General features: G+C 43.1%; 3 protein-coding genes across 3 annotated transcripts; all 3 read left to right on the top strand.

The window, feature by feature from the left end:
• The first annotated feature begins 1,282 nt into the window (after positions 1–1,282).
• On the top strand, positions 1,283–11,935 carry LOC133970701 (aconitate hydratase, mitochondrial-like). The gene is made up of 18 exons (XM_062407724.1): positions 1,283–1,336; positions 3,682–3,824; positions 4,289–4,547; positions 4,763–4,855; positions 5,141–5,299; positions 5,397–5,547; positions 5,717–5,821; positions 5,911–6,002; positions 6,172–6,277; positions 6,585–6,742; positions 6,834–6,907; positions 7,157–7,268; positions 7,412–7,594; positions 7,695–7,790; positions 7,992–8,183; positions 8,414–8,546; positions 8,981–9,102; positions 9,233–11,935. Exons 1-18 carry the CDS (start codon positions 1,301–1,303, stop codon positions 9,362–9,364), a joined length of 2,346 nt encoding a protein of 781 aa, XP_062263708.1. The 5' UTR covers positions 1,283–1,300; the 3' UTR covers positions 9,365–11,935.
• Positions 11,936–12,633: 698 nt separating this feature from the next.
• Positions 12,634–15,350, top strand: polr3h (polymerase (RNA) III (DNA directed) polypeptide H). Its single transcript, XM_062407835.1, has 6 exons — positions 12,634–12,998; positions 13,300–13,396; positions 13,498–13,584; positions 13,707–13,770; positions 14,160–14,382; positions 14,548–15,350. Exons 1-6 carry the CDS (start codon positions 12,888–12,890, stop codon positions 14,596–14,598), a joined length of 633 nt encoding a protein of 210 aa, XP_062263819.1. The 5' UTR covers positions 12,634–12,887; the 3' UTR covers positions 14,599–15,350.
• Positions 15,351–16,653: 1,303 nt separating this feature from the next.
• csdc2b (cold shock domain containing C2, RNA binding b) lies at positions 16,654–21,066 on the top strand. The gene is made up of 4 exons (XM_062407847.1): positions 16,654–16,836; positions 18,301–18,656; positions 19,832–19,954; positions 20,891–21,066. Exons 2-4 carry the CDS (start codon positions 18,475–18,477, stop codon positions 21,051–21,053), a joined length of 468 nt encoding a protein of 155 aa, XP_062263831.1. The 5' UTR covers positions 16,654–16,836; positions 18,301–18,474; the 3' UTR covers positions 21,054–21,066.
• Positions 21,067–21,147: the final 81 nt, after the last annotated feature.

Raw genomic sequence — 21,147 nt, 5'->3', positions numbered from 1 at the left:
TATTCGCCAATTAACTTGATTTTGATCAAAAATGATCTTTCTTACTTTATAAACAAACAAAATGACCCATACAGGATGTATTCACTACAGAACACCTGCCATACATTTCACACAAATGCTTTTACATATTTGATGCATGTAAGTCTTACTTTAAAATCCATTACTAGTGACAAAGAGAAGTATGTACAATACTAACTAGCCGTAAGCTAGGTAGCTTCTTTCCTGGCTAGCTACCCATAGCTAGATCAACAAAATAAAAGTCGAAATAGAACAGTATATACTTAACAGACTGATTGATATGCATTTGAAAATATTCTTTGGATTTTCTCTTTCCAGAGAGTTAATATGGTTGGTCACAATTATTTCAAATTTACGGTTGAAATGGTCCTGAAGATGCTGCAAGAAGATCAGGATGAGGAAGATGATGAGGAGCCAATTATTGGTCTTCTCTGGTCCTTATAACTTGAACATTGTTCCGGAGGATCAAGCTGAAGTTGTGTGTGTGTGTGTGTCTTTGAATGCAGCTCTCTTAAATTAAGAAGGCTGCGTTGATGACATTGAACTTTCATCTTCAAGACGCTTCTTCCATGTCATCAAAGGAGCCTTCTCCTAAATGAAGAAGGAAGAATAAGCTTGAAAAGAAAATATCAAATAAACAGCCAGCCATGATTGAATTACACAGGAAATGGTAATTTGTTACCCATGTTGTGCATTAGAAGGGGTTTGCATAACTTGTGTATCAAAGGGTTAATGACCTCTAAGTGTGTGTGTGTGAAATTGATATTATGATTAAGAATCACAACACGTTAACACACATGTTATTATTGGGAATATTCAATCACTTTAATTCTACACTTGCTGTCAAATCTAAGTAATTGACTCTGGAGCTATTTCAATCAATCAATCAATCACATTTAAATAGTACAATTTCTGATAGAGATGAAGGGAGCAGCAATGACTTATGAATGGAGGAGTTATTGTCTGTAATGGCAGAACGTATGCGTGTTGTATATCCAGGAGTCTTTTTGTTATCATAGTTCACAATCAGATAAAAGTTCATAATTATGGATGTAAGACATTGTAAAAAAATGTAGGTATTAAAAAAACAATAAATAAAAAAACACGAATGTAATATAAGACAAAGTATAAAAAAAAATATTTACTATGATAAAACTAGGTAAAAAAAATTAACTTTTATTTATCATAATAAAAATAATCAATATCCGTGATGAAAATAACGATCTCCTTCCCTCCGTGACGTCACAATTAGGCGACACTCTCTGTTATTTCAGTGAACAAAATGGCGTCTTACTGTTTGACTGTCACTAGGCTGCGGGTAAGAAAACGTTATTTCTCCTTTCGAAGAGAGTCGAGCTGTGTAGTTGTGGAGAAACACGCGTGACCACGTGTGTGTGCGGTCGCGTGGCGCGGACACACACCGTCACGTTCGACCCGGGGCCGGTAAACGTGGAGCAGCGTAACCGCGACGATCCGCCAGGTCACCGTGTCCTCGTTTGACTCCGGTGCAGCTGGTTCGAAGCCAGAGTCCCACCTGGAGGAAGACCCGGGTTAAATCACCCTTACTGACACTGACCCGGGTTAATTCAGTGCTTGTTAGTAACCTCCTCATTGATGTGAACACAGCTCAGCGGGCTGGTGTTTACAAGGTGATCACAAGGTTAAAGAGAGTTGTGTTCGTGACACCTCACAGCTGAGGGGCCAGCAAGCAGAGTCTTTATATAACTTAACAATTCAAATGAAATAGAATATTGTAACTGATGATTACAAATTTTTAATATATTGATCAACATTTTAAAATAAACACAACAAATTTAAACAAAAATGAGAAGATGGAGGGTTTAATTCGAGCAGCAGGTCCATTAGATGAAAACGTTTCAGGGTATTTTATGTATTAAAGACATTTTGCAAATACTCTTAGTTCTTTCTACCATCAGCAGATATGACTTAAATATTTGTATATATGTTTTAAATGCTCACCTAACAGATTTAAGTTGTTATCCTTACTCCAGCTTCACACTCACAGGGTTTATCTCAGTATCTTGAATCTGAATTAAAGCCAACTCGGAAAATATGACCAAGCTTCTCGCACTGGAAGAAAACGTGTCCCACAGTGTCAATGTCCATCTAACAGAAAATACATGTACTTAAATCTTTAATGTAAGAAATGATTGTTTGGATAAATGTCATTAAAGATCTTAATTTGGCTTATTACTTCATTGGCTTCAGGGAGGACGGGATAGGATATACATTCATTTTCAATTAATCAGTATTGTATATTGACTCCTTACAATCAACCATGCACACATCGCCTAATGGGTTTATTTGTTATTATAAAGTTAGTCATTATTTATTTTCTCCTAAAACTATTGGAATTGCAGAATTGAAGTCAACAATAAAACCATCACTTGTGCCCACTTTCTGGATCTGAGTTATCTGAAGGAAAACCATTTTCTCCCTTTTCTTTTAATTATAAAGTAGAGTCTGAGTGTTAAGCTCAACTTATATTGTTGTCATATGTCACAATTCGGTAAATATGAGGTAAATACTTGATCATTTATTGCTTGGACTTGACATTATAGACATACTACACCTTCAGACAGGCTGAAGTTGAAACAAATAGCTTTATAATCATGGCAACACAAGCACAGGTTGGAAAAGAGACACTATGAATAACAAATGGAAAACACAGTAAAGGGCAAGAACAGATAATTTATAATAACATAGATACAATAAAATAATTATTGGCATCAAAATTATAATTCAGACTTGAGCTGAATCAAAACAAGATCAGAAAGGTAACACTTTAAAGCTAGATTAAGATTGATGGGATATAATGGTTCTTATACTGGTGTACAGACAGTATTTGTGTTTCTCTTGTGCTCATACATTATTAACAGTGTAGGAGACGGACTGTCAGCCTCTCTGTAACGCTCCAGTGGACGAGACTAACTCCTGCAACATGAGCTGTGTAAACCTTCCCCCAGTTTCACGGTGACCAAAGGACGATATAAAACAACTGGTCGTAGCTGCTTGCTTTAAAGATTTACTTCCTTCCGACGTAACCTCACCCACTGGCATCACCGGTTTTATCCAGCTCTTAAAATACTCAGACAAAATAATTAAACTATCAGATATTATGTCCAATAATGAGTCTCTGACAGAATTCTGATGTAATATTTGTATATTATTATTGATTCAACACAGCACAATGCACAATGGGCAGATGGTTTGAACGGTATTGTCTCCACTGCCTGTGTGGGCTGAATCACAATGTCTTTTATTTACATAGCAAGGTCATATGTAAGCGTTCTAATAATTGAACAGAGGCCAGTGGAGCGTTTAGGGTAACTGGTCTAGTTGGAGTACAGCTACTTGTTTGTGGCAAGTACTAATCTTGCAGAAAATCAGCCAATGTGCCAAAATGGTGGATCCGTCTATAGTCTTTGTTTTGGCCATATTTCTATCTGTTTCACTTCCTGTTCAAGATTAGGTTTAAACTTACCTCAGCTGCTTTGGTCGCAGGTTAAGTGTTCTCATTGTTTCAAAGTTTAATTGCCTCTTTTTACACTCCATAGTTATTATGTATATGTTGGTCCTTAACTCTATCATTAGTTTATGATGTTAATTGTCTGAATTGTATTATTTCTCGCCCTGGTCTAGTTGGCCCTTGGGACTGGTGCGAGACGGTTTCATGTCTCTGCAGCCTTCAGCGCCAAGGCCAAGGTGGCCATGAGCCGCTTTGAGCCCGGCTCCTGCATTAACTATGAGAAGATGCACGAGAACATCAACACTGTGCGCAGGAGGTCAGCAGCAGCCTTTTCCAAAGTTCACATGCACATACACATGGAGGAATAGATGGTGTCAGGGACAGCTGCACAGTTAATCTCTGACTTGTCACAGCCAGCAGGGTCCAGCAGCTAACTTTGGACTACCCGTTGTTCCCCTTATGACCATGTGCTGTAATCCAGGAATAGGAAAGACCTTTTGTCTCACTCACTATTAAAGGAATAGTTTCCTGTGTTGATGAGTCATAGTTCCTAGGGTTCAGGGTTTTCCTTAATTCTTTGCAACTGATCAGAAATAGTAGGTTGAAGAGTTTATGGGTTAAAATGAGAGTGAGATCTCAGAAGGAAGTTAACTGAAAGATTCCAGTCCTGTGTCAGTTTGCATTTGTCATTGAAATCAAACAGTATCAACAGAAAACATTCTATATCTGATTCTACAAACCCAACACAATATTAACATCGTTCCACCCTCCACCCGACAGGCTCGGCAGGCCTCTCACTCTGTCGGAGAAGATCGTGTATGGTCACCTGGATGATCCCGTGGGGCAGGAGATTGGCCGTGGACGCACATACCTGCGTCTGCGTCCGGACCGCGTGGCCATGCAGGATGCGACCGCGCAGATGGCCATGCTTCAGTTCATCAGCAGCGGTCTGCCCAGGGTGGCCGTGCCCTCCACCATCCACTGCGATCACCTGATTGAAGCTCAGACCGGAGGGACTGAGGACCTGCAGAGGGCTAAGGTAAAGAGTATCATTTTGATTGTAAATATATTTTACAGTAAATGGAGACCAAGAGAACTTTCTAGAAAGTTGTTTCATGAACAAATTGTCTGATTTAGCACATCCCTGAAGGTCTAGTTGAATAACAGGATTTAGGATTGAGTTTATTCTTTTATATTTACATGAAATTACCCGCATCAGAATTTATAATATCTCTTTAATAACTGTTAACACAGGAGGTCAACGAGGAGGTGTACAACTTCCTTGCAACTTCTGCAGCCAAGTATGGAGTCGGCTTCTGGAAACCAGGCTCAGGGATCATCCATCAGGTTGAGAAAACTGATTTATAACAACTCCATGATGGTTTTTCTGACTTTTCTATATCCCTACCTCCCTTATCAAAATCCTGTAAGTGAACTTGCACCATCACACACTGTCAGCAGTGAAACAACATGCACTTCCTTACTCAGATTATCTGTGGCAGAGTAGTTCATGTAACTTCTTGTCTGATGCTTATAGAAGCTAATGTTTCTAGAAATCTGCGTTTGTTAAAGCAGTCCAGAATGTTTAGAGTCCCACGGAGAAAATGTTTAACTGAAACATCCTCTCATCAGATCATCCTGGAGAACTATGCCTATCCCGGAGTGTTGCTGATAGGCACAGACTCCCACACTCCCAACGGCGGTGGCCTGGGGTCCATCTGTATTGGAGTGGGTGGAGCTGATGCCGTGGATGTCATGGCTGGAATCCCCTGGGAGCTCAAGTGCCCAAATGTGAGTTTTTGGCATCATGTGATATCATTTACATTTATTTGAATCTTTAGGTTGTCTTGTGTCCATCAGTGTAAGACTGTGTGCTTTTCTCCTTCAGGTGATTGGAGTGAAGCTCACAGGATCCCTCTCCGGCTGGACCTCTCCAAAGGATGTCATTCTGAAGGTGGCTGGAATCCTGACTGTAAAGGGCGGCACTGGAGCCATTGTGGAGTATCATGGTCCTGGAGTGGACTCTATCTCCTGCACTGGTAAAGCCTAGATACATAACAAGACTTAAACTACTGGTGAGAGACCATATCTATGTTGAGACATGAAAATCTAAGAGAGGAAGAACAATGGAAGCGTAAACTACCATATCCTGCTTGACTAAATGATATGTAATTTACTCTGGGGTTAAAATGCAGCTTTGACTTTCAGGAATGGCGACCATCTGTAACATGGGTGCTGAGATTGGAGCCACCACGTCTGTGTTTCCCTACAACCACCGCATGAAGACATACATGGAGAAAACCGGCCGTGGAGGTGAGTCACTCACTGTCAGTCTCTGTTTGCTTTATCTTTACTCAATGTGCCTCAACTCCGACTTATTCTCCTTCTCCATTCCCTCTCAGACATCGCCTCTGTGTCTGATCAGTTCCAGGATGACCTGGTCCCAGATAAGGGCTGTGAATACGACCAGGTCATCGAGATTAACCTGAGTGAGGTGAGTTAAAGCAATGCACAACTTTATTATCGACATGTTCCAAACTTGAATCCAGATTGGTACTTATCTGTGTTCTTCTTTTTTAGAGTTCTGAATTTAGAAAACAATATTTACAGCATATTCCAATGAATAAAGATAATCCTTGTGCCTTGTCTTCCTCCTCTGGCAGTTGAAGCCCCATATCAACGGACCGTTCACCCCTGACCTGGCCCACCCTGTGTCTGAGATCGGGGCCATAGCTAAGAAGAGCGGCTGGCCCCTGGAGGTTAAAGTGGGTCAGTATCTGTGCCACAGACATATTTCATTACCATTGTAGCATATTTTCTGCTTTGTCTAATGGAATGTGATATTTCTTTCTTTGTTCTCGCTCTACCTGTGTTATTGATCAGATCCCGTTACAGCTCCTGCTTTCAGAGAGACTTAGTTATTTAATAACAGACTTGCTTGTCTTTTGTCTTCTCCTATTTTATTTCCAATTTGTGTTATTGCAATTAGACGAGCTCTTCAAACTGGCTGCTGTAACTGTATATTCCTTCAGTTTCCTCTGCCTCCTGTTAATAACATTTAACTTGTCTCCTGCAGGTCTGATCGGCAGCTGCACAAACTCAAGCTACGAGGACATGGGCAGAGCGGCGTCTTTGGCCAAGCAGGCTCTGGATAAAGGTCTGAAGTGCAAGGCCCAGTTCACCGTCACACCCGGTTCAGAGCAGATCCGCGCCACCATCGAGAGAGATGGATACGTGAGTCTGGTTCATCTGATTTCAGTGTGTGACCCATCCTGTGTGTGAAATATGTAGGAAGTTATTTCAACAATTTATGTTCCTCTTCTAGTCCAAGATCCTGAATGATGTTGGCGGAATCGTTCTGGCCAACGCTTGTGGACCCTGCATTGGACAGTGGGACAGGTATGATCCTCATTTGTAATAATTAACCGCGTTAGCAGCAAATTCACAACTGTCACCATCTCTGTTCTGAAACTCTTTGGTCCAGGGCAGAATATTTGATAACTACCCTCCACAGTGTTCAAATATTCCCCAGAAGATGATTTCATATAACTTTGAAGACCTTTGTTTGGTAACACTTTTAGATCTGTATCTCCTCTCTTATTCGATGATCTTAAATAAAAGATATGTGGGACATGTTGTTTACTTCAGGAAGGACGTGAAAAAAGGAGAGAAGAATACCATCGTCACTTCCTTCAATAGGAACTTCACAGCCAGGAATGATGCTAACCCGGCTACTCACGCTTTTGTCACCTCTCCTGAGGTAAGAAGGGCTTTACATCAAGCAAAGTAAAAGCTCAGCTACACATAATTAGATAAATAAAATAGCTCATACAAACAGGATCTGTCATTCCTCATACAAATCTAAACCCATTTCACTACTTATTGCTCTGTTATTAATTTTAGATTGTCACCGCGATGGCCCTCGCTGGAACCCTCGACTTCAACCCAGAGACCGACTACCTGACCAGCCCAACCGGAGAGAAATTCAAGCTGGAACCTCCCACTGGTGACGAGCTCCCATCCAGAGATTTCGACCCGGGACAGGACACCTACCAGCACCCCCCAGCTGAGGGCGGCTCAGTCCAGGTCATTCTTACTTTACTTTTTTTTTTGTATTGACTCTCAGCAACCTTTGCATTTACACCTTGAGAAACTGAAATGTCTCACTCCATGATTTGGTTTCCAGGTGGACGTGAGCCCCTCTAGTAACCGTCTGCAGCTTCTGGAGCCCTTTGAGAAGTGGCATGGAAAAGACCTGGAGGAGCTGATGGTCCTCATCAAGGTGAGCAGGAGGTGGGGTGAGCTAGTAACTGCACAAAGAGAAGGAAACCAATCACAGACTCAATAACATTATTACTGTCAACAACTTATATAAAAACAAGCTCAACACTTGTACATACATGTTCCTTCATTATAACGAACATGGGCATCTTCCTCCTCCTCCTCCTCCTCCTCCTCTTCGTCTTTCCCTCTGCTGCTGTAGGTGAAAGGAAAGTGCACCACTGACCACATCAGCGCCGCCGGCCCCTGGCTGAAATTCCGTGGTCATCTGGACAACATCTCTAACAATATGCTGATTGGTGCCGTCAACATTGATAACGATGCCGTCAACAAGATCAAGAACCAGCTGACAGGAGAGTTCGGGGGGGTTCCAGATGTGGCCCGGGACTACAAGGTGGGTTCCACTGGGGAATGGTTCCTTTTAAGTTTGGGTTTTATATTCTCTGGGTGATTAAGTGACTTGAATGTTGAAATAGGAAACTGTGTTTGTGCTATTAAACTAAAAAAGACAACATGATACCAGTTTAATACTTCTATTTGTTTGTTACCTTTACTTATTAACTCTGTCCTCTCCTGACAGCAGTTTAACTTCTTCCATGATCTTTGTTTCACTGAAAAATCCAGGCCAGTGGAGTGAACTGGGTGGTGGTTGGAGACGAAAACTACGGTGAAGGGTCGAGCAGGGAGCACGCCGCCCTGGAGCCACGGCACCTGGGAGGACGCGCCATCATCGTCAAGAGCTTCGCCAGAATCCACGGTAAATCCTGTGTTTGTGTATTTAGTGTGGCATGTTTACAGGCTGCCAGAATAAATATATCTCCAACCGTGTGTAATAGATTGTCCAAGTTATAATTACAGTGCATAAGTGCCAATTTTTTGTATATAGGCGGTTGGATGTAGGTTTATGGGTAAATAAATAGATGAGAGCTTGACTGTTTAGAGCTTTCAAAAATAATTTGCTGCTCGGGGGAAAACAATTTACAACAATATGGATTTTGTGTAAATGAAACAGCTAATTCATCATGAGAAGTGCTGCTAATCAATGACCCTGAAAAAGACCCACTGCCTAATTCTCTTTGACCTTGTTTTTCTATGCGTCAGATATAATCCTGGCAGAACTCGTCTCTCGTTACGTAATAGAAAGAGTCAGTGTCTTGCTGTTATTCTTTATTTCTCTCTCCTCCCTCACAGAGACCAACCTGAAGAAGCAGGGCCTCCTTCCTCTGACTTTTAGCGACCCCAACGACTACGACAAAATTCTCCCCAACGACAAGATTTCGATCACTGGCCTGAAATCCTTATCCCCCGGAACGGTGAGTAATATTCTGCACTAATGAAACATTGATCCAATGGACAGCTCAACCCCCCCCCCAGCATTATGTTAAAGAAAAACTGGATAAATGATTGACAGATGATGTGTTTGCCTGTGGTGTCCCTCTCCAGCCCCTGACAGCAGTGATCAAGCACGCCGATGGCAGCCAGGAGTCCATCTCACTGAACCACACCTTCAATGAGACGCAGATCGAGTGGTTCAAAGCCGGCTCTGCCCTCAACAGGATGAAGGAGCTCCAGTAGTGGGTGGCGAGGATGAAGGCGGGGCCTGTAGTGGCCAATGAGAGGCCTTGGTGTGGGATAAGAAGGGGAGCAACATAGAGCGGCCGAGAGAGGGGCTGCGCAAAGAGTGAGAGACGATTCTAACAGTAGATGTTAACCCGGCTGTATTTGGGGACAGCTGCCGTCACGCACACACACACAAACACAAACAAACGCACACATACACATTCACAAGGTCGCTGTACAAATGAAAAGCGCACACACACAAAGACATACACACAAGCACGTACATGCACAGACAGATTACTGTGAAAGAAAGCGACAGGCAGACTGAAACAGAAGCTTAGCACTGAATCATTCCCACGAGCAGCAGGCGACCATTTCATACACAGTTCCACGGTGGTCCTTTCATACTTTCATGACACGTGGGTGTCACTAATGTATTTCTATAAAGTTGTTCCAAGTTCACCTCTGCAGAAACCGGCTTGTGGGAAGCTTAAACATAAATAGATGATACAGCTATGTGAGGAGCGTATTGAGATTTATACAAACCCGATTCACCTGAAGTCCAGACGCCAATAAACCTTCAACATGTTTCCATCCCAACAGCTCAATAAGCTGAGTTCATCAACTCCCACGACTGTACTTAAACAAGTGTTTCTCAGTCACTGTGGATTCAAGCTACACTGTTAAACTCACTTTTATTTACTGTAACGAACCCAACGACTGCAGCACCCCCTCCCCCCCTCATTCAATCTTGGGTTCTTCATTCAACATGTGAATCTGGGTGTGCTCGCTGCTGCTCTGCTCGTGGCCGGCCCTCTGTCTTATGCCTCGATTTAACACCCTATTGTGTGAAAACATTTCTGTGTCGTTTCTCTCAGACTAGGACAACACATCAGAGCACAAGCTGCTGTTGTGTTCACACTTTTGCTGCCATTTTTTTCTTTCCATCTGTTATTTGTCCTGTGTTTGCACACTAGGGTTAACATCAGTCTGGTGGTATCTGTCTGTCCCTCTTTGCTCCTGCTTCCTCTCTTTTTGGATTCACAAGGCCGGCTCATGCAATCCTAACCACAACCTGATATTTGGTTCAACAGGCTGTAATCAAGTTTGTGTTCCAGTAAAGCTGCACGGGCAAGATTTTGTGTAAATGCTGGTGTAGAGAATGTGGTTTCAGGTTGGGGTTTGGTCCTCCGCTGCATGGGAAGGCCTTCGGTCCTCTTACACAAAATAACGCACAATCTAGTGTTCAGTTGCATGTCCACTAGCACTTAGTAGAGTTTGTGATGTCGTTTTTAGATGTGCTTTGCTCTTCGTCGTTTTCCTCTTCACGTACCTCTGCTGTGTGTGACTCCATGGGAATGACTTACAGCTTGTGAAGCTCCTTCTTTCATACACACGCGTTCAGACAGTAGAAATATTTAGACTTATGATCATTCTCATATTTAAACCAGATTCTTGCCATGATGCATACATAGTGTGCACCACTGAAAACAATGAGATTATATATTTTTGTGGTTTTAGGGCCATTTGAGGTCATTGCTGCTATGATGAGTTATGGATTACTGCTTCTCCTGTGGGTTTAGTCGTCCTCTTCAGTACAGATGTTCTGATTCCATTCTTCCCTTAGTGATACCAGACCGAGAACCGATCCGATACTAGTGCATTTAAAAAGATATCACCTCCTGTAACGTATTTGAACAGCTGTTTGCTACTAACCCTGTATGGGAGTGATGTTTGCTATCATCGTTGTATGACCTATTGCTAGTGTTGTAATTGGCAACACTGGTTGCCAATTGTGTACATAGATAATGAGCCCTTATTAGCAAGGAGAAGAAGTAACAGGCTGCCTGCTGCCTCTGTTGGTGACTTCTTGTAGTGTCATTTATATAAACACGTGACGATTTAGAGTTGTGTTATTTAACCAGAATCAACATTAACCTGATGTTTTCACAGATCTTCTGACTCATGGATTGTTTGTTGAATGAAAAGCACAAACGTTGGATTGTAGCTGTTGATCGCTGCTGGGTTTTGATATTTTTCTGAAGGTGAAATGGTTTTGAACTTTTAGGACTTGTTGGACATAAACAAGTCCTTTATAAGGTTCATTGTAAATTAACTCCACTGCCCAACACTTTGAGAATCATCACAAAACCTATTTCATGGCCTCACTAAGCTCACACACACTCTTAATCAGTGTATTATCGTATTTACCAAAGATGCCTAATGACAATGTTGAGAAATAAAAGTAAACCCATGTGTTATTTTTGAAAAATCACCAATTTTCATGTCACATTTAAAAAATATCACCATCTCCATAACAGGTTGATTGTGTATCGGATGTTGTTACCTAACAAAAGACTGAAAACTGTTTTTATGGTTCAGTTTAAACAGCTCTACTGTAAATGGATGAGTCAAATCATGTTGTTTTCAAATCAACTCTTTCATGTTCAGCAGTGATCTCCCCCGCTCACATTCCTGTTTCAACATTAAACCTGTTTTTTGTAGATGTTTCCGAATACAGTTTTGTAGCTTGCAAGATTGAAAATATAATATAAATGGAAAATGAATAAAGATTAAAATTCTGAAGTGAATGTTTTTGTCTTTTTCTTTATCTGATGAGAAGAATGAGTGCTTCTCAGTGTTGTGGTGGGAACAGGCTTTAGTTAATGAGCTGATCTCAGGTCAGTTTACATTCAGTCAGTACCAGGTCATCCATCTGTTATACAGCAATGTTCACTTACACTTTCAAAACTGTAACTCAACTAAGAAATATTAACATACCTGTATAAACCTCTTTATTAAAAATCTTATTTTGTTTAAAGCATCTTGGTATATTTAACAGCTTTGCATGTACAGTTTGTCGACTGAACCTATTGTATATATTTATAGAATTTGACAGATTAGTCTTAAAATAAAACCACGTGGGGGAAAAAATAAATAGTACAGAGATAAAAATGTAAACACAGATAATAGACAATAACAATTATTTAAGCAGTAATATAAAAGAACTGGGAGGGACTACATTTGAACCACTTCAATGTAGGTTATGAATTTGTTCAAGAAAACAGAAGATAGCAGAATAAATATCCCTCTTCATATCTGTTTTATATCATTGAATAAGAAATAAATATATATTTTTTATTTTATACATAGAATCATAGTAATCAAACATCACAGTGCGGAGAAGAAAGAAAAAAACATAAATGTCAACAATAACCACCATGATGGAAAACGTGCACTGTGTCTTTAAGTTTTGCGACCGGTCGCAAAACCCGCTGCCGTAAATAGTCACATGGAGGCAACATGGCGATGTCAGTTTGCTGCAGATCAGTGTAGTTTTTGTGGCTTTGTTTCCTGCGTAGAGAGCGATTGTTGACATTTGTCCACTTTGTTGTGGTTTGTAGAGAAAGTAACAGAGTGAATGTTGTGGTGAAACAGGAGAGTTTAGTCCGGGTGTTGTCAGACACACACAGACACACAGGTTGTCGGAGCACAGGTGCAGTGTGTGTGGCTGTGTGTGTCTGTGTGTGTCTGCATCATGTTCGTGCTGGTGGAGATGATCGACACCGTCAGGATCCCTCCCTGGAACTTCCAGCGACAACTGAACGCGGCCATCGACGAGGAGCTCAACAAGAAACTGGCCAACAAGGTGCGTTTGAAACATCCACCAGTTCATCTGTGTAACACCACACGTGATAGTTCTCCTCTGCTCCTCAGCCCCACTTCTTCATTTCTGTCTTTAAATCATGAACTGAGGTTTAAAGAGGCTGGAGAACAAGGTGTCAAAAGCATCCACATCTGGAGTCTCAATGATGGAAAGGGAAAACGCTGCAGATGTTTGAGAAGCTGAAACCAGAGAATGATTTGAGATTTCAGTTTGATGAGCCCAAGTTGTGATCGTTGTACTTTCACCTTCTCTGCTGAGTTGTGAACTTCTCTCATGGTCTCAGGTCGTGTACAGCGTCGGTCTCTGCATCTGCTTGTTCGACGTCATCAAGCTGGATGATTCCTACATCTTCCCTGGAGACGGAGCCTCGCACACCAAAGGTAACATGACCGGGATGAGATCTCCTTCTCGGGCGCATTGTTCCAAAAGATCAAATCCATACATCTGATTTCCTTCCCCTCCTCCCTCCATCTTCTTCCAGTTCACTTCCGGTACGTGGTTTTTCACCCTTTCCTCGATGAGATCCTGGTCGGCAAGATCAAGTACTGCAGCCAGGAGGGAGTTCATGGTAACTTTATTTTTAATTTTTTATAGATCTCCATAAATGTATTTTCAAATCCAATCTCAATGCAAAGAGAAACTCGATCTGGTTTCCTCTCTCTTGATTCCTCTGGTTTCTCTGTGGTTCAGTGACGATGGGCTTCTTCGATGACATCCTCATTCCACCAGAGTCCCTTCAGCAGCCGGCCAAGTTGTATCCTGCTCTCAAGTGTTGTGATGTCATCAGAAGTGCACTTTTATCTTGTTAACTCTCAATTAATTACTTTTATATAGAACTATTGCAGCCCCTCAGTATTGTTAACATTAAATAGAGTCGTCATCATCCTGATATAGAAGCAGCCGGTAAAGCAATTCATATTAAACTCATTTTCATTTGTTTTGTGCCAAATCATATTAGAAATTTAGTCGAGGAACTTTTAAATAGTGAGGTCCAGACCTTAAAAATGATATATTATATAATCCTATTTATACAGACTTTTATGAAAACACGAAATGGCCTCTTCAGCTCTTGTTCCCGGTCTTACTCTCACTCAAGTAGCGGCAGCCCCTGATCGGTCCAGTCTTCCTTAGCTGCAGCCTCAGCGATGAAGCTGAGCAGGTTTGGCTTTGGGAGTACGAGACGGACGAGGGCGCCCACGACCTCTACATGGACCAGGGAGAGGAGATCCGCTTTCGTGTGACGGACGAGATCTTCGTGGACACGTCGCCCACGGGCCCATCGTCAGCGGAGCCGGAGTGCCCGCCTCAACCGGGAGAGGCCCCTCCAGCAGAAGAAGTGAAGAAAGAGGCACCGTACACTCTGATTGTAAGAGCTCACCTCAAAACGAGCACACGTTAAACCTGAAATGTTGCAGCATGTTTTTGATAAATGGGTGAAAGTATATTTCTATTTTTGCGAACTCAGAGTCTTTGTAGTCTCTCAAAAGTTCATCCGACTCACATCCTTCTGACTCCTCTGCTGCTGATTCAGGGAACCATCTGTGAGCCGGGCCTGGGCCTCCTGTCGTGGTGGAACAATTAGCCCGGCAGAGGAAGGAGAGGGCACCTGGTGTGTGTGTGAAAAATGGACTCATCTGAGAGACAAGGGACGTTCAGCTGGAGACACAGAACTCTGTCCTTCAGGAGACATGAAGTGGAGGTGCTCCGAGCCGAGATGCACCAGCACCGTGACCGCCATATTGAGACTGTTTAGTAAATACTGAGCTTCACGTTCAGCTGTGAATCTGTTCAGTTGGTATAATTCACATGAGGGTTTTGACCCTGAAGTCAAAAGAAAGCAAGAAGTGAGTTAATAATGACATGATGACTTAAATGTGACCAACATGCACAGATCACAAAATCTCACTGTCTCTGCTCAGGAGATTGAGCTCAATACTCGGTGTCCACTCTGCTACGGACACGTCTGGCGTCCACACGTTGGAGTTTTAGAGCCGATGAGCTGTTATACGTTCATTTCCTGTTTACACCGATGCTCACGTGCAGTCACATGATTATCTAAGCTCTGAAGTTTGAGTGTGGACGTGGATTAAATCTGATACGGAGCCAAAACCCTAGTGTGGACAATTATAGTTTAAAGATTAGTGAAATGATTTGATGGATGTCTGACACATTTGAATTTTCAAAATCAAAACAACAGGACAGTAATATGGTTTCTTTTAATGCATAATGGGTTTCATGTTTTGTTCATCACATGTTTATGAGCTTTGTAATATTTAGAGTTTGTCTTTTCATCCCTCAGTAAAACCGACGTGTCATCAGCGTGAGTGGATGTGACCTGAAGAGTCGTGTCATTCTGTGTGATTATAAAAGTATATGAAAAGGGGATTAGCCTTTAAATCCTGCAGTCTGAGGGGTCAGTGAAGGACACGCCCGCTCATAACAGCTCTGCCCTCTGCACCGGGGGGGTCAGCCTTCACTCTCCAGCCTCGTGCACACACTGTTGTGTTTGTTGTACAAGCAGAGACACAGTGAGGCTGTGTTTCATGTGACAACTGTGTGGCCAGTTGATGTTTGTCTCGGTTGTCTATTGTGAATCTGGGTCAGACTGTAAAGAGTTTTCTCTCTGCACCCCCCCCCCCCCCCCCATCCTTCAAAACCCTGCAGAGACACAGCCTATAGAAATCTGAGTCAACTCAGTCACCATATAAATAACTAATCTTGCTGCAGGCTCAGTGGAACGGTGTGTGCTCTGTCGTGTCCCTGCACCGCAAAACAGGTTTCATCCACGTGCATGTGACGGAGGATGAAGAGAGGAATCCACAGAACGACTGGAGTCCAGTGGAGAACGTTAAAAAGAGAGAGAGAGAGAGCAGCTGCATTGAGAGAGCAACATCGTGATGAACATCCTGTAAACACGAGGCAGAGAGGACACCACACTGAGCTCACTGTTCCCCCCCAACACATTACATACGTGATGAGGAATGAGGAGTGTGTGCAAGTACACAACTTGTCTATCTCAGTGAGGACACTCAGGTATAATTATTTTCCTTGCCTCGTTTGCAGAGCTGTTCTTATTAGGACTTTGCATTGACTTCCATTCATTACATCCAGCCTAACTAAACCCTTATCCTTAACCTTAACCATGACCAATTAATCCACAACCATAACCTTAACCTGACCACACTTCACACCTGACCACTAATCTGACCCAGGAACTTCTATCTGGCATAATCTAGGTTATCCTGTAGCTATCCAAACATCCACCATCACAACTAATAGACTATTGGTCTGTGCTCAACATGGTCCTCACAAAGATATGGGTAGTACACACACGCACACACACATAGTACTGTGCTTCTATAACATCCCTTTAAAAGATGTATGGGGACCGACCACAATGTTTTCACTCAATTTGTCTTTATAGTTTTTAACTCTTACTAAACCATCACAAATATTTACCTTAACACTCATTCAAACCTAAAAACACATCTTCAAACAACCCTTTGCATCTGTGAGGACCAGCTAGTATGTCCTCACCAAGTCAAAATGATGGGATTGAACCTATATTGTCCCCCATAACTATACAAAGACACACACACACGCACACACACGCACACAGAGGAATCTCCGCCAGCTGCGCAGACGCAGCTTCCTCCTCTCACAGTCACATCAGGGTTTTCCGTCGCGCTGCTCGGATTGAAGTCGATTTATTTATTTCATTAGTCGTTATATAACACACACCGACTCAATACACACACACACACACGCTCTCGGTGTCGCACAAACGGATCGTCCTCCATCAACCAGCGCATCTAATGCAGTGAGTAGCGTTTTATGAGAATATACGGTTGTTGAGGAGGCTACAGGGTGGGTGTCGTTGTGTGTGTGTGCTCGCGTGTGTGTGTGTATGTGGCTTTGTTGTGGGATCGTTGTGTTATTTCCATGCTCGACACCACAACCGCTATCGAATAGATCGTAATCATGTGTTGTGTGATTGAAGGACAGATGATGTCCCCTCACCTGATGTAAATGTCTGCTCCTCACGCACGCACGCTCCTCACGCACGCTCCTCACGCCTGCTTTTGTCCAACTTCTACGATCCAACACCTCCGACACGGACTCACACCTTCACCGCTACTATCAGCACATGTTCATCCGTCTGCTACACAATAAACACAAAGAGGTGGAATGGAAGCAATGGATCTGTTGTTGTTTAAAGAAACAGGTGTGTGTGTATGTTTGTGTGTGTCTGTGTGTGGATGTGTGTGTGTTTCATAGACAGTCGTGTGTTCCAGCATCATGGGACAGGGGAGGAGATTTGTCCTGACCCGGGCCAGAGGAGCCATGACCCTCTTAATTCCTTTATCGTTATTTCTGCACATCCAGATGTTCTGCTGCTGCTGCTGTGCGCGTGCATGTGAGCGTGTTTCTGTCCCCTCACAGTGCACGAGCTGTTTAGATAATCATCACCACTACAGGACCGCTGCGGTGTCTCATTGTATCATAGTGTTGATAAAATCATTTCTGCTATACTTGTGTAACGATGGAACAGATAGAAACACGTATAAACATATATAGAACATATATAAACATATGTGAAACATGTATAAAACATATAAAAGGCTGAAGCCGTTCATTTCAGAATCGGTCGCTGACGTCACGAACGCACCACTGGAGGCGTGCTGCAGCTGTTCTGACGTCACGCCGCGTGTGGTGCTCCATCTCTGCCTCTTGATGAGTGGGCGTAAACACACACACACGCCTACACACACACACACACGCCCACACACACACACACACACACACACACAGACACACGCAAACACACACACACACACACGCACACACGCAAACACACACAAACACACACACACACACACACACACACACGCAAACACACACACACACACACACACAAACGCAAACAGACACACACACACACAGTGTCAATTCACCTTTATGTGCTTATGTCCCATAGCCGTGGCACACTGTACAGACTGTACTAGCAAGGTCACCTGACTAGAACGGATGTATTGTACATGTTAGTGTTGGATTAGATCTATTCCTCAATCCATCCCTCCATTCATCCATCCCTCTATTCATCCATATTATATAGTTTATGATACTGGCTCAGTCAATCCCTTCACTTGCTTGGTGTTCTGACTTGCAGGCTTTGTGCAGGCGCCTCCTCTCATTCTCTCTGTCCCCACATCAGATCTAAATCCACATGACAACTCTCTGATCCTCCTCTGTTCTCTCCCTGTGGTCTCCCTCCTCCCCACAGACTTGAAGCGACAGCGCTGACCTGGATAACCACCGAGCCTGCGTCCCACACTGAGCCCGTCGTCTCCAGGACTCACAGACACACCAGCGGACAGACAGCATCCATCAGCAGCCGGTGGCCTTAAGGAGCAGCATCAGCATCCTCCCCCCCCCATCCTCCTTCGACACAGCCGACATGGCGGACCCCGGTGTCACATCTCCCTCTGGGACTCCGCTGCGCTCCCCCAGCGCCTCCCTCACGCTGTCCTTCCCCTTCCTGAGGGAGAGGAGCCGGGTGTGGGAGCAAGGGAAGGAGCCACCTTTGCCCCGGGACCTGCCCAGCCCGCTGCCAACCAAACGGAATCGAACCTACTCAGCGTAAGTATTCATTTATTTATCGATGACTTCATCTTGGAACATAGAAATGCACCTAAATAATTAACTATTTGACTTTTTCCCGTGTGCAAATCTTGAAATACTTCCCAGAAAAATATTTATATTTATCTGTCTCTCACAGAAATGGATTCTAATTAATTAATCAATGCTTTATACATAATTTACCAATGTTTATAGATCAGTTTTAAGAGGTTATCATATGGAAAAATCTCAGCTGCCAAACAAACTCTGTTACATTCGTTATATAAATCCTTAGTAATTGATTTACAGCCAATAAACATATGGAGTGTTATTTTGATGGCTCAGTACAACTCTCTGTGACGGCTGTAGTTGCTATGCAGATTATATTACAGAAATGATAAGCTCATGAAATACAAGGCATTGCTGTAGGTGACATACTGATGGGCACTGAGAGGAGCTGGCACCTCCACCAAGGTCCAACAGTCCTTGAAAATATCAGGCATGTTTAGAGAACTGATGTTTATGAGTGTGTGGATTTAAATGTGGTTTCATAAAGTGACTGTTTGGCTTTGGGGGGAAGTTTGCACTCTACGGAGAAAGTGTTGAAACAGCCTAAAGTTTAAAGGAAGGACTCAAATAAATCCTGGATCTGCACCAAAACGTAGCTGGATCTCCTCCGACCCGTAACGCATGCTTCCACCAAGTTTCATCGTTATCTGACTCGTAGTTTTTAGTTTAATCCTGTTTACTATCAGACGCTGATGAAAACAAAGCCTTATTGTTGGGGGGGGGTAAAAGTTTTTAAAGTGATTATCATCGTCAAATCATCAAATCATCAGGAACAAGAATCCCACTGACTCTGATTCATCTTTCTGCATAACGAGTCCTTTTACTTTTGGATTGCTTTAAAATCTTTAATATAAATATTCCTTCACCCTCGGTCGTGTTTGACAGTTTCCATCGTGGCTGATGAAAGGTTCCACTCTGTCCTGTTTACAGTGACTCAGCAGAATCTCACCTCCGTTACAAACTTGCTGTGAAAAGGGCCTGAACGTGATCTCTAACCGTCAATCTCTCCGCCTGTTTCTAATTCGCTGCTGGAACAATGCGTTCGTGAGTCACAGTGAGATGAGTAATGTGATGGTTAATGACGTGAGCTCTTCCTTATCTCTCCCCCCCCCCCCCTCTGCCTGCAGCACAGTACGTGCCACCTCAGGTCCAGCCTTTAAGGGCGTGTGTAAGAACTTCTGCAGGTCACAAGGTCACGGCTTCATCCGGCCCTCCCACGGCGGCGAAGACATCTTTGTTCACATCTCAGAGTGAGTGGCAAGATAACACAAACCCATGCAGATCTCCCAGCAGAGAAACACAACCACAAGCATTAGCTGAGGCACAAATAGAAACGCACACCAACTAGAAAAACGCCTGATGAAGTGAACGAGCTCAGCAGAAACATTGTTTTATGTACAGCAGGTTATTTTTCGAAGGGATGGCTATTTTTCCCAACTCTCCCAGGACAGAGTTGCAGCTGCAGCAACTGGACAGAGAGCACTGCGACTTCTCTGCACAGGCGATTCATCAAATGTTCTTACAGCCTCAGCAAAAGCAAATGTGCGAAATATCTGCAAACCCAACATGCAGATGATGATTCAGTTATATTTGAGCCAAACATCTTGATCTATGCTTCTCTAGTATATGTGCACGTGCACAACAGCGCTCTGGGAAATTGTCTCCTCCTTTAAAAGAGTAGTTTGATAGTTTTCCAATTAGTTTATTTGCTGAGAATAAAAGTCTCTCCAGTCTGTGTGTGAAAGATGAAGCAATGAGGGAATTTGTCATAACTCAAACAACTTAATAAGATAGCAGCACTGTCACTGCACAGCAACAAGGTCCCCGGTTCGATTCCCAGCGTGGCCAGGGTCTTTCTGCAGGTTTTCTATGGGCTCTTCATCCTTCCACAGTCCAAAGACATCTAGATTGGAGTTCATTTGGAACCTCGGCTGGAATTGGTTGCATCTCCTCCCTGCGACACAGAATAAACGGTATAGATAATAAAGCAACAAAATACTTTTGTCTTGATTATTTATCTTTTTGAAGTTTAGGAACAAATTAAATAGAGATTAGACATAAATCATATGAGGAAACATTACTGCTGCTGTTCAACATCTCCTGAGTCACAAATTATTTACCTGCAAGGAATGAAAATCCAAATTTTTCTCCTCATATATCAACGTCCTGATTTTTCTCTCTTCCAGCATTGACGGCGAGTACGTCCCGGTCGAGGGCGATGAGGTCACGTACAAAGTGAGCCGGGTCCCGCCCAAAAACCTGAAGGTGCAGGCGGTGGATGTGAAGATCACACATCTCAACCCAGGGACGAAACACGAGACCTGGTCCGGGCAGATCATCAGCTCGTAGAACCGGAGTGTTGGGCCCCTGGTGGGTGGGGTGGGGGGTGGGGGGGTGGTGGAGGTTCCCTGGGACTGGTCACATTCTGTTCTCTGTTTGACCT

This window comes from Platichthys flesus, chromosome 16 (assembly GCF_949316205.1).
Source record: "Platichthys flesus chromosome 16, fPlaFle2.1, whole genome shotgun sequence".
Classification (NCBI taxonomy): domain Eukaryota; kingdom Metazoa; phylum Chordata; class Actinopteri; order Pleuronectiformes; family Pleuronectidae; genus Platichthys; species Platichthys flesus.
The sequence above is the reverse complement of the archived record's forward strand: the minus strand, read 5'-3'. Positions and strand labels throughout refer to the sequence as shown.

Coding starts and splice junctions, on each gene's coding strand:
- csdc2b (XM_062407847.1), top strand. CDS start 18,475: ATGGCGGACCCCGGTGTCACATCTCCCTCTGGGACTCCGCTGCGCTCC. Junction 18,657..19,831: donor CGGAATCGAACCTACTCAGC/GTAAGTATTCAT, acceptor CTCTGCCTGCAG/CACAGTACGTGCCACCTCAG. Junction 19,955..20,890: donor ATCTTTGTTCACATCTCAGA/GTGAGTGGCAAG, acceptor TCTCTCTTCCAG/CATTGACGGCGAGTACGTCC.
- LOC133970701 (XM_062407724.1), top strand. CDS start 1,301: ATGGCGTCTTACTGTTTGACTGTCACTAGGCTGCGG. Junction 5,548..5,716: donor GGACTCTATCTCCTGCACTG/GTAAAGCCTAGA, acceptor TTTGACTTTCAG/GAATGGCGACCATCTGTAAC. Junction 6,278..6,584: donor GCCCCTGGAGGTTAAAGTGG/GTCAGTATCTGT, acceptor TGTCTCCTGCAG/GTCTGATCGGCAGCTGCACA.
- polr3h (XM_062407835.1), top strand. CDS start 12,888: ATGTTCGTGCTGGTGGAGATGATCGACACCGTCAGGATCCCTCCCTGG. Junction 13,771..14,159: donor CTTCAGCAGCCGGCCAAGTT/GTATCCTGCTCT, acceptor CTGCAGCCTCAG/CGATGAAGCTGAGCAGGTTT. Junction 14,383..14,547: donor AGGCACCGTACACTCTGATT/GTAAGAGCTCAC, acceptor CTGCTGATTCAG/GGAACCATCTGTGAGCCGGG.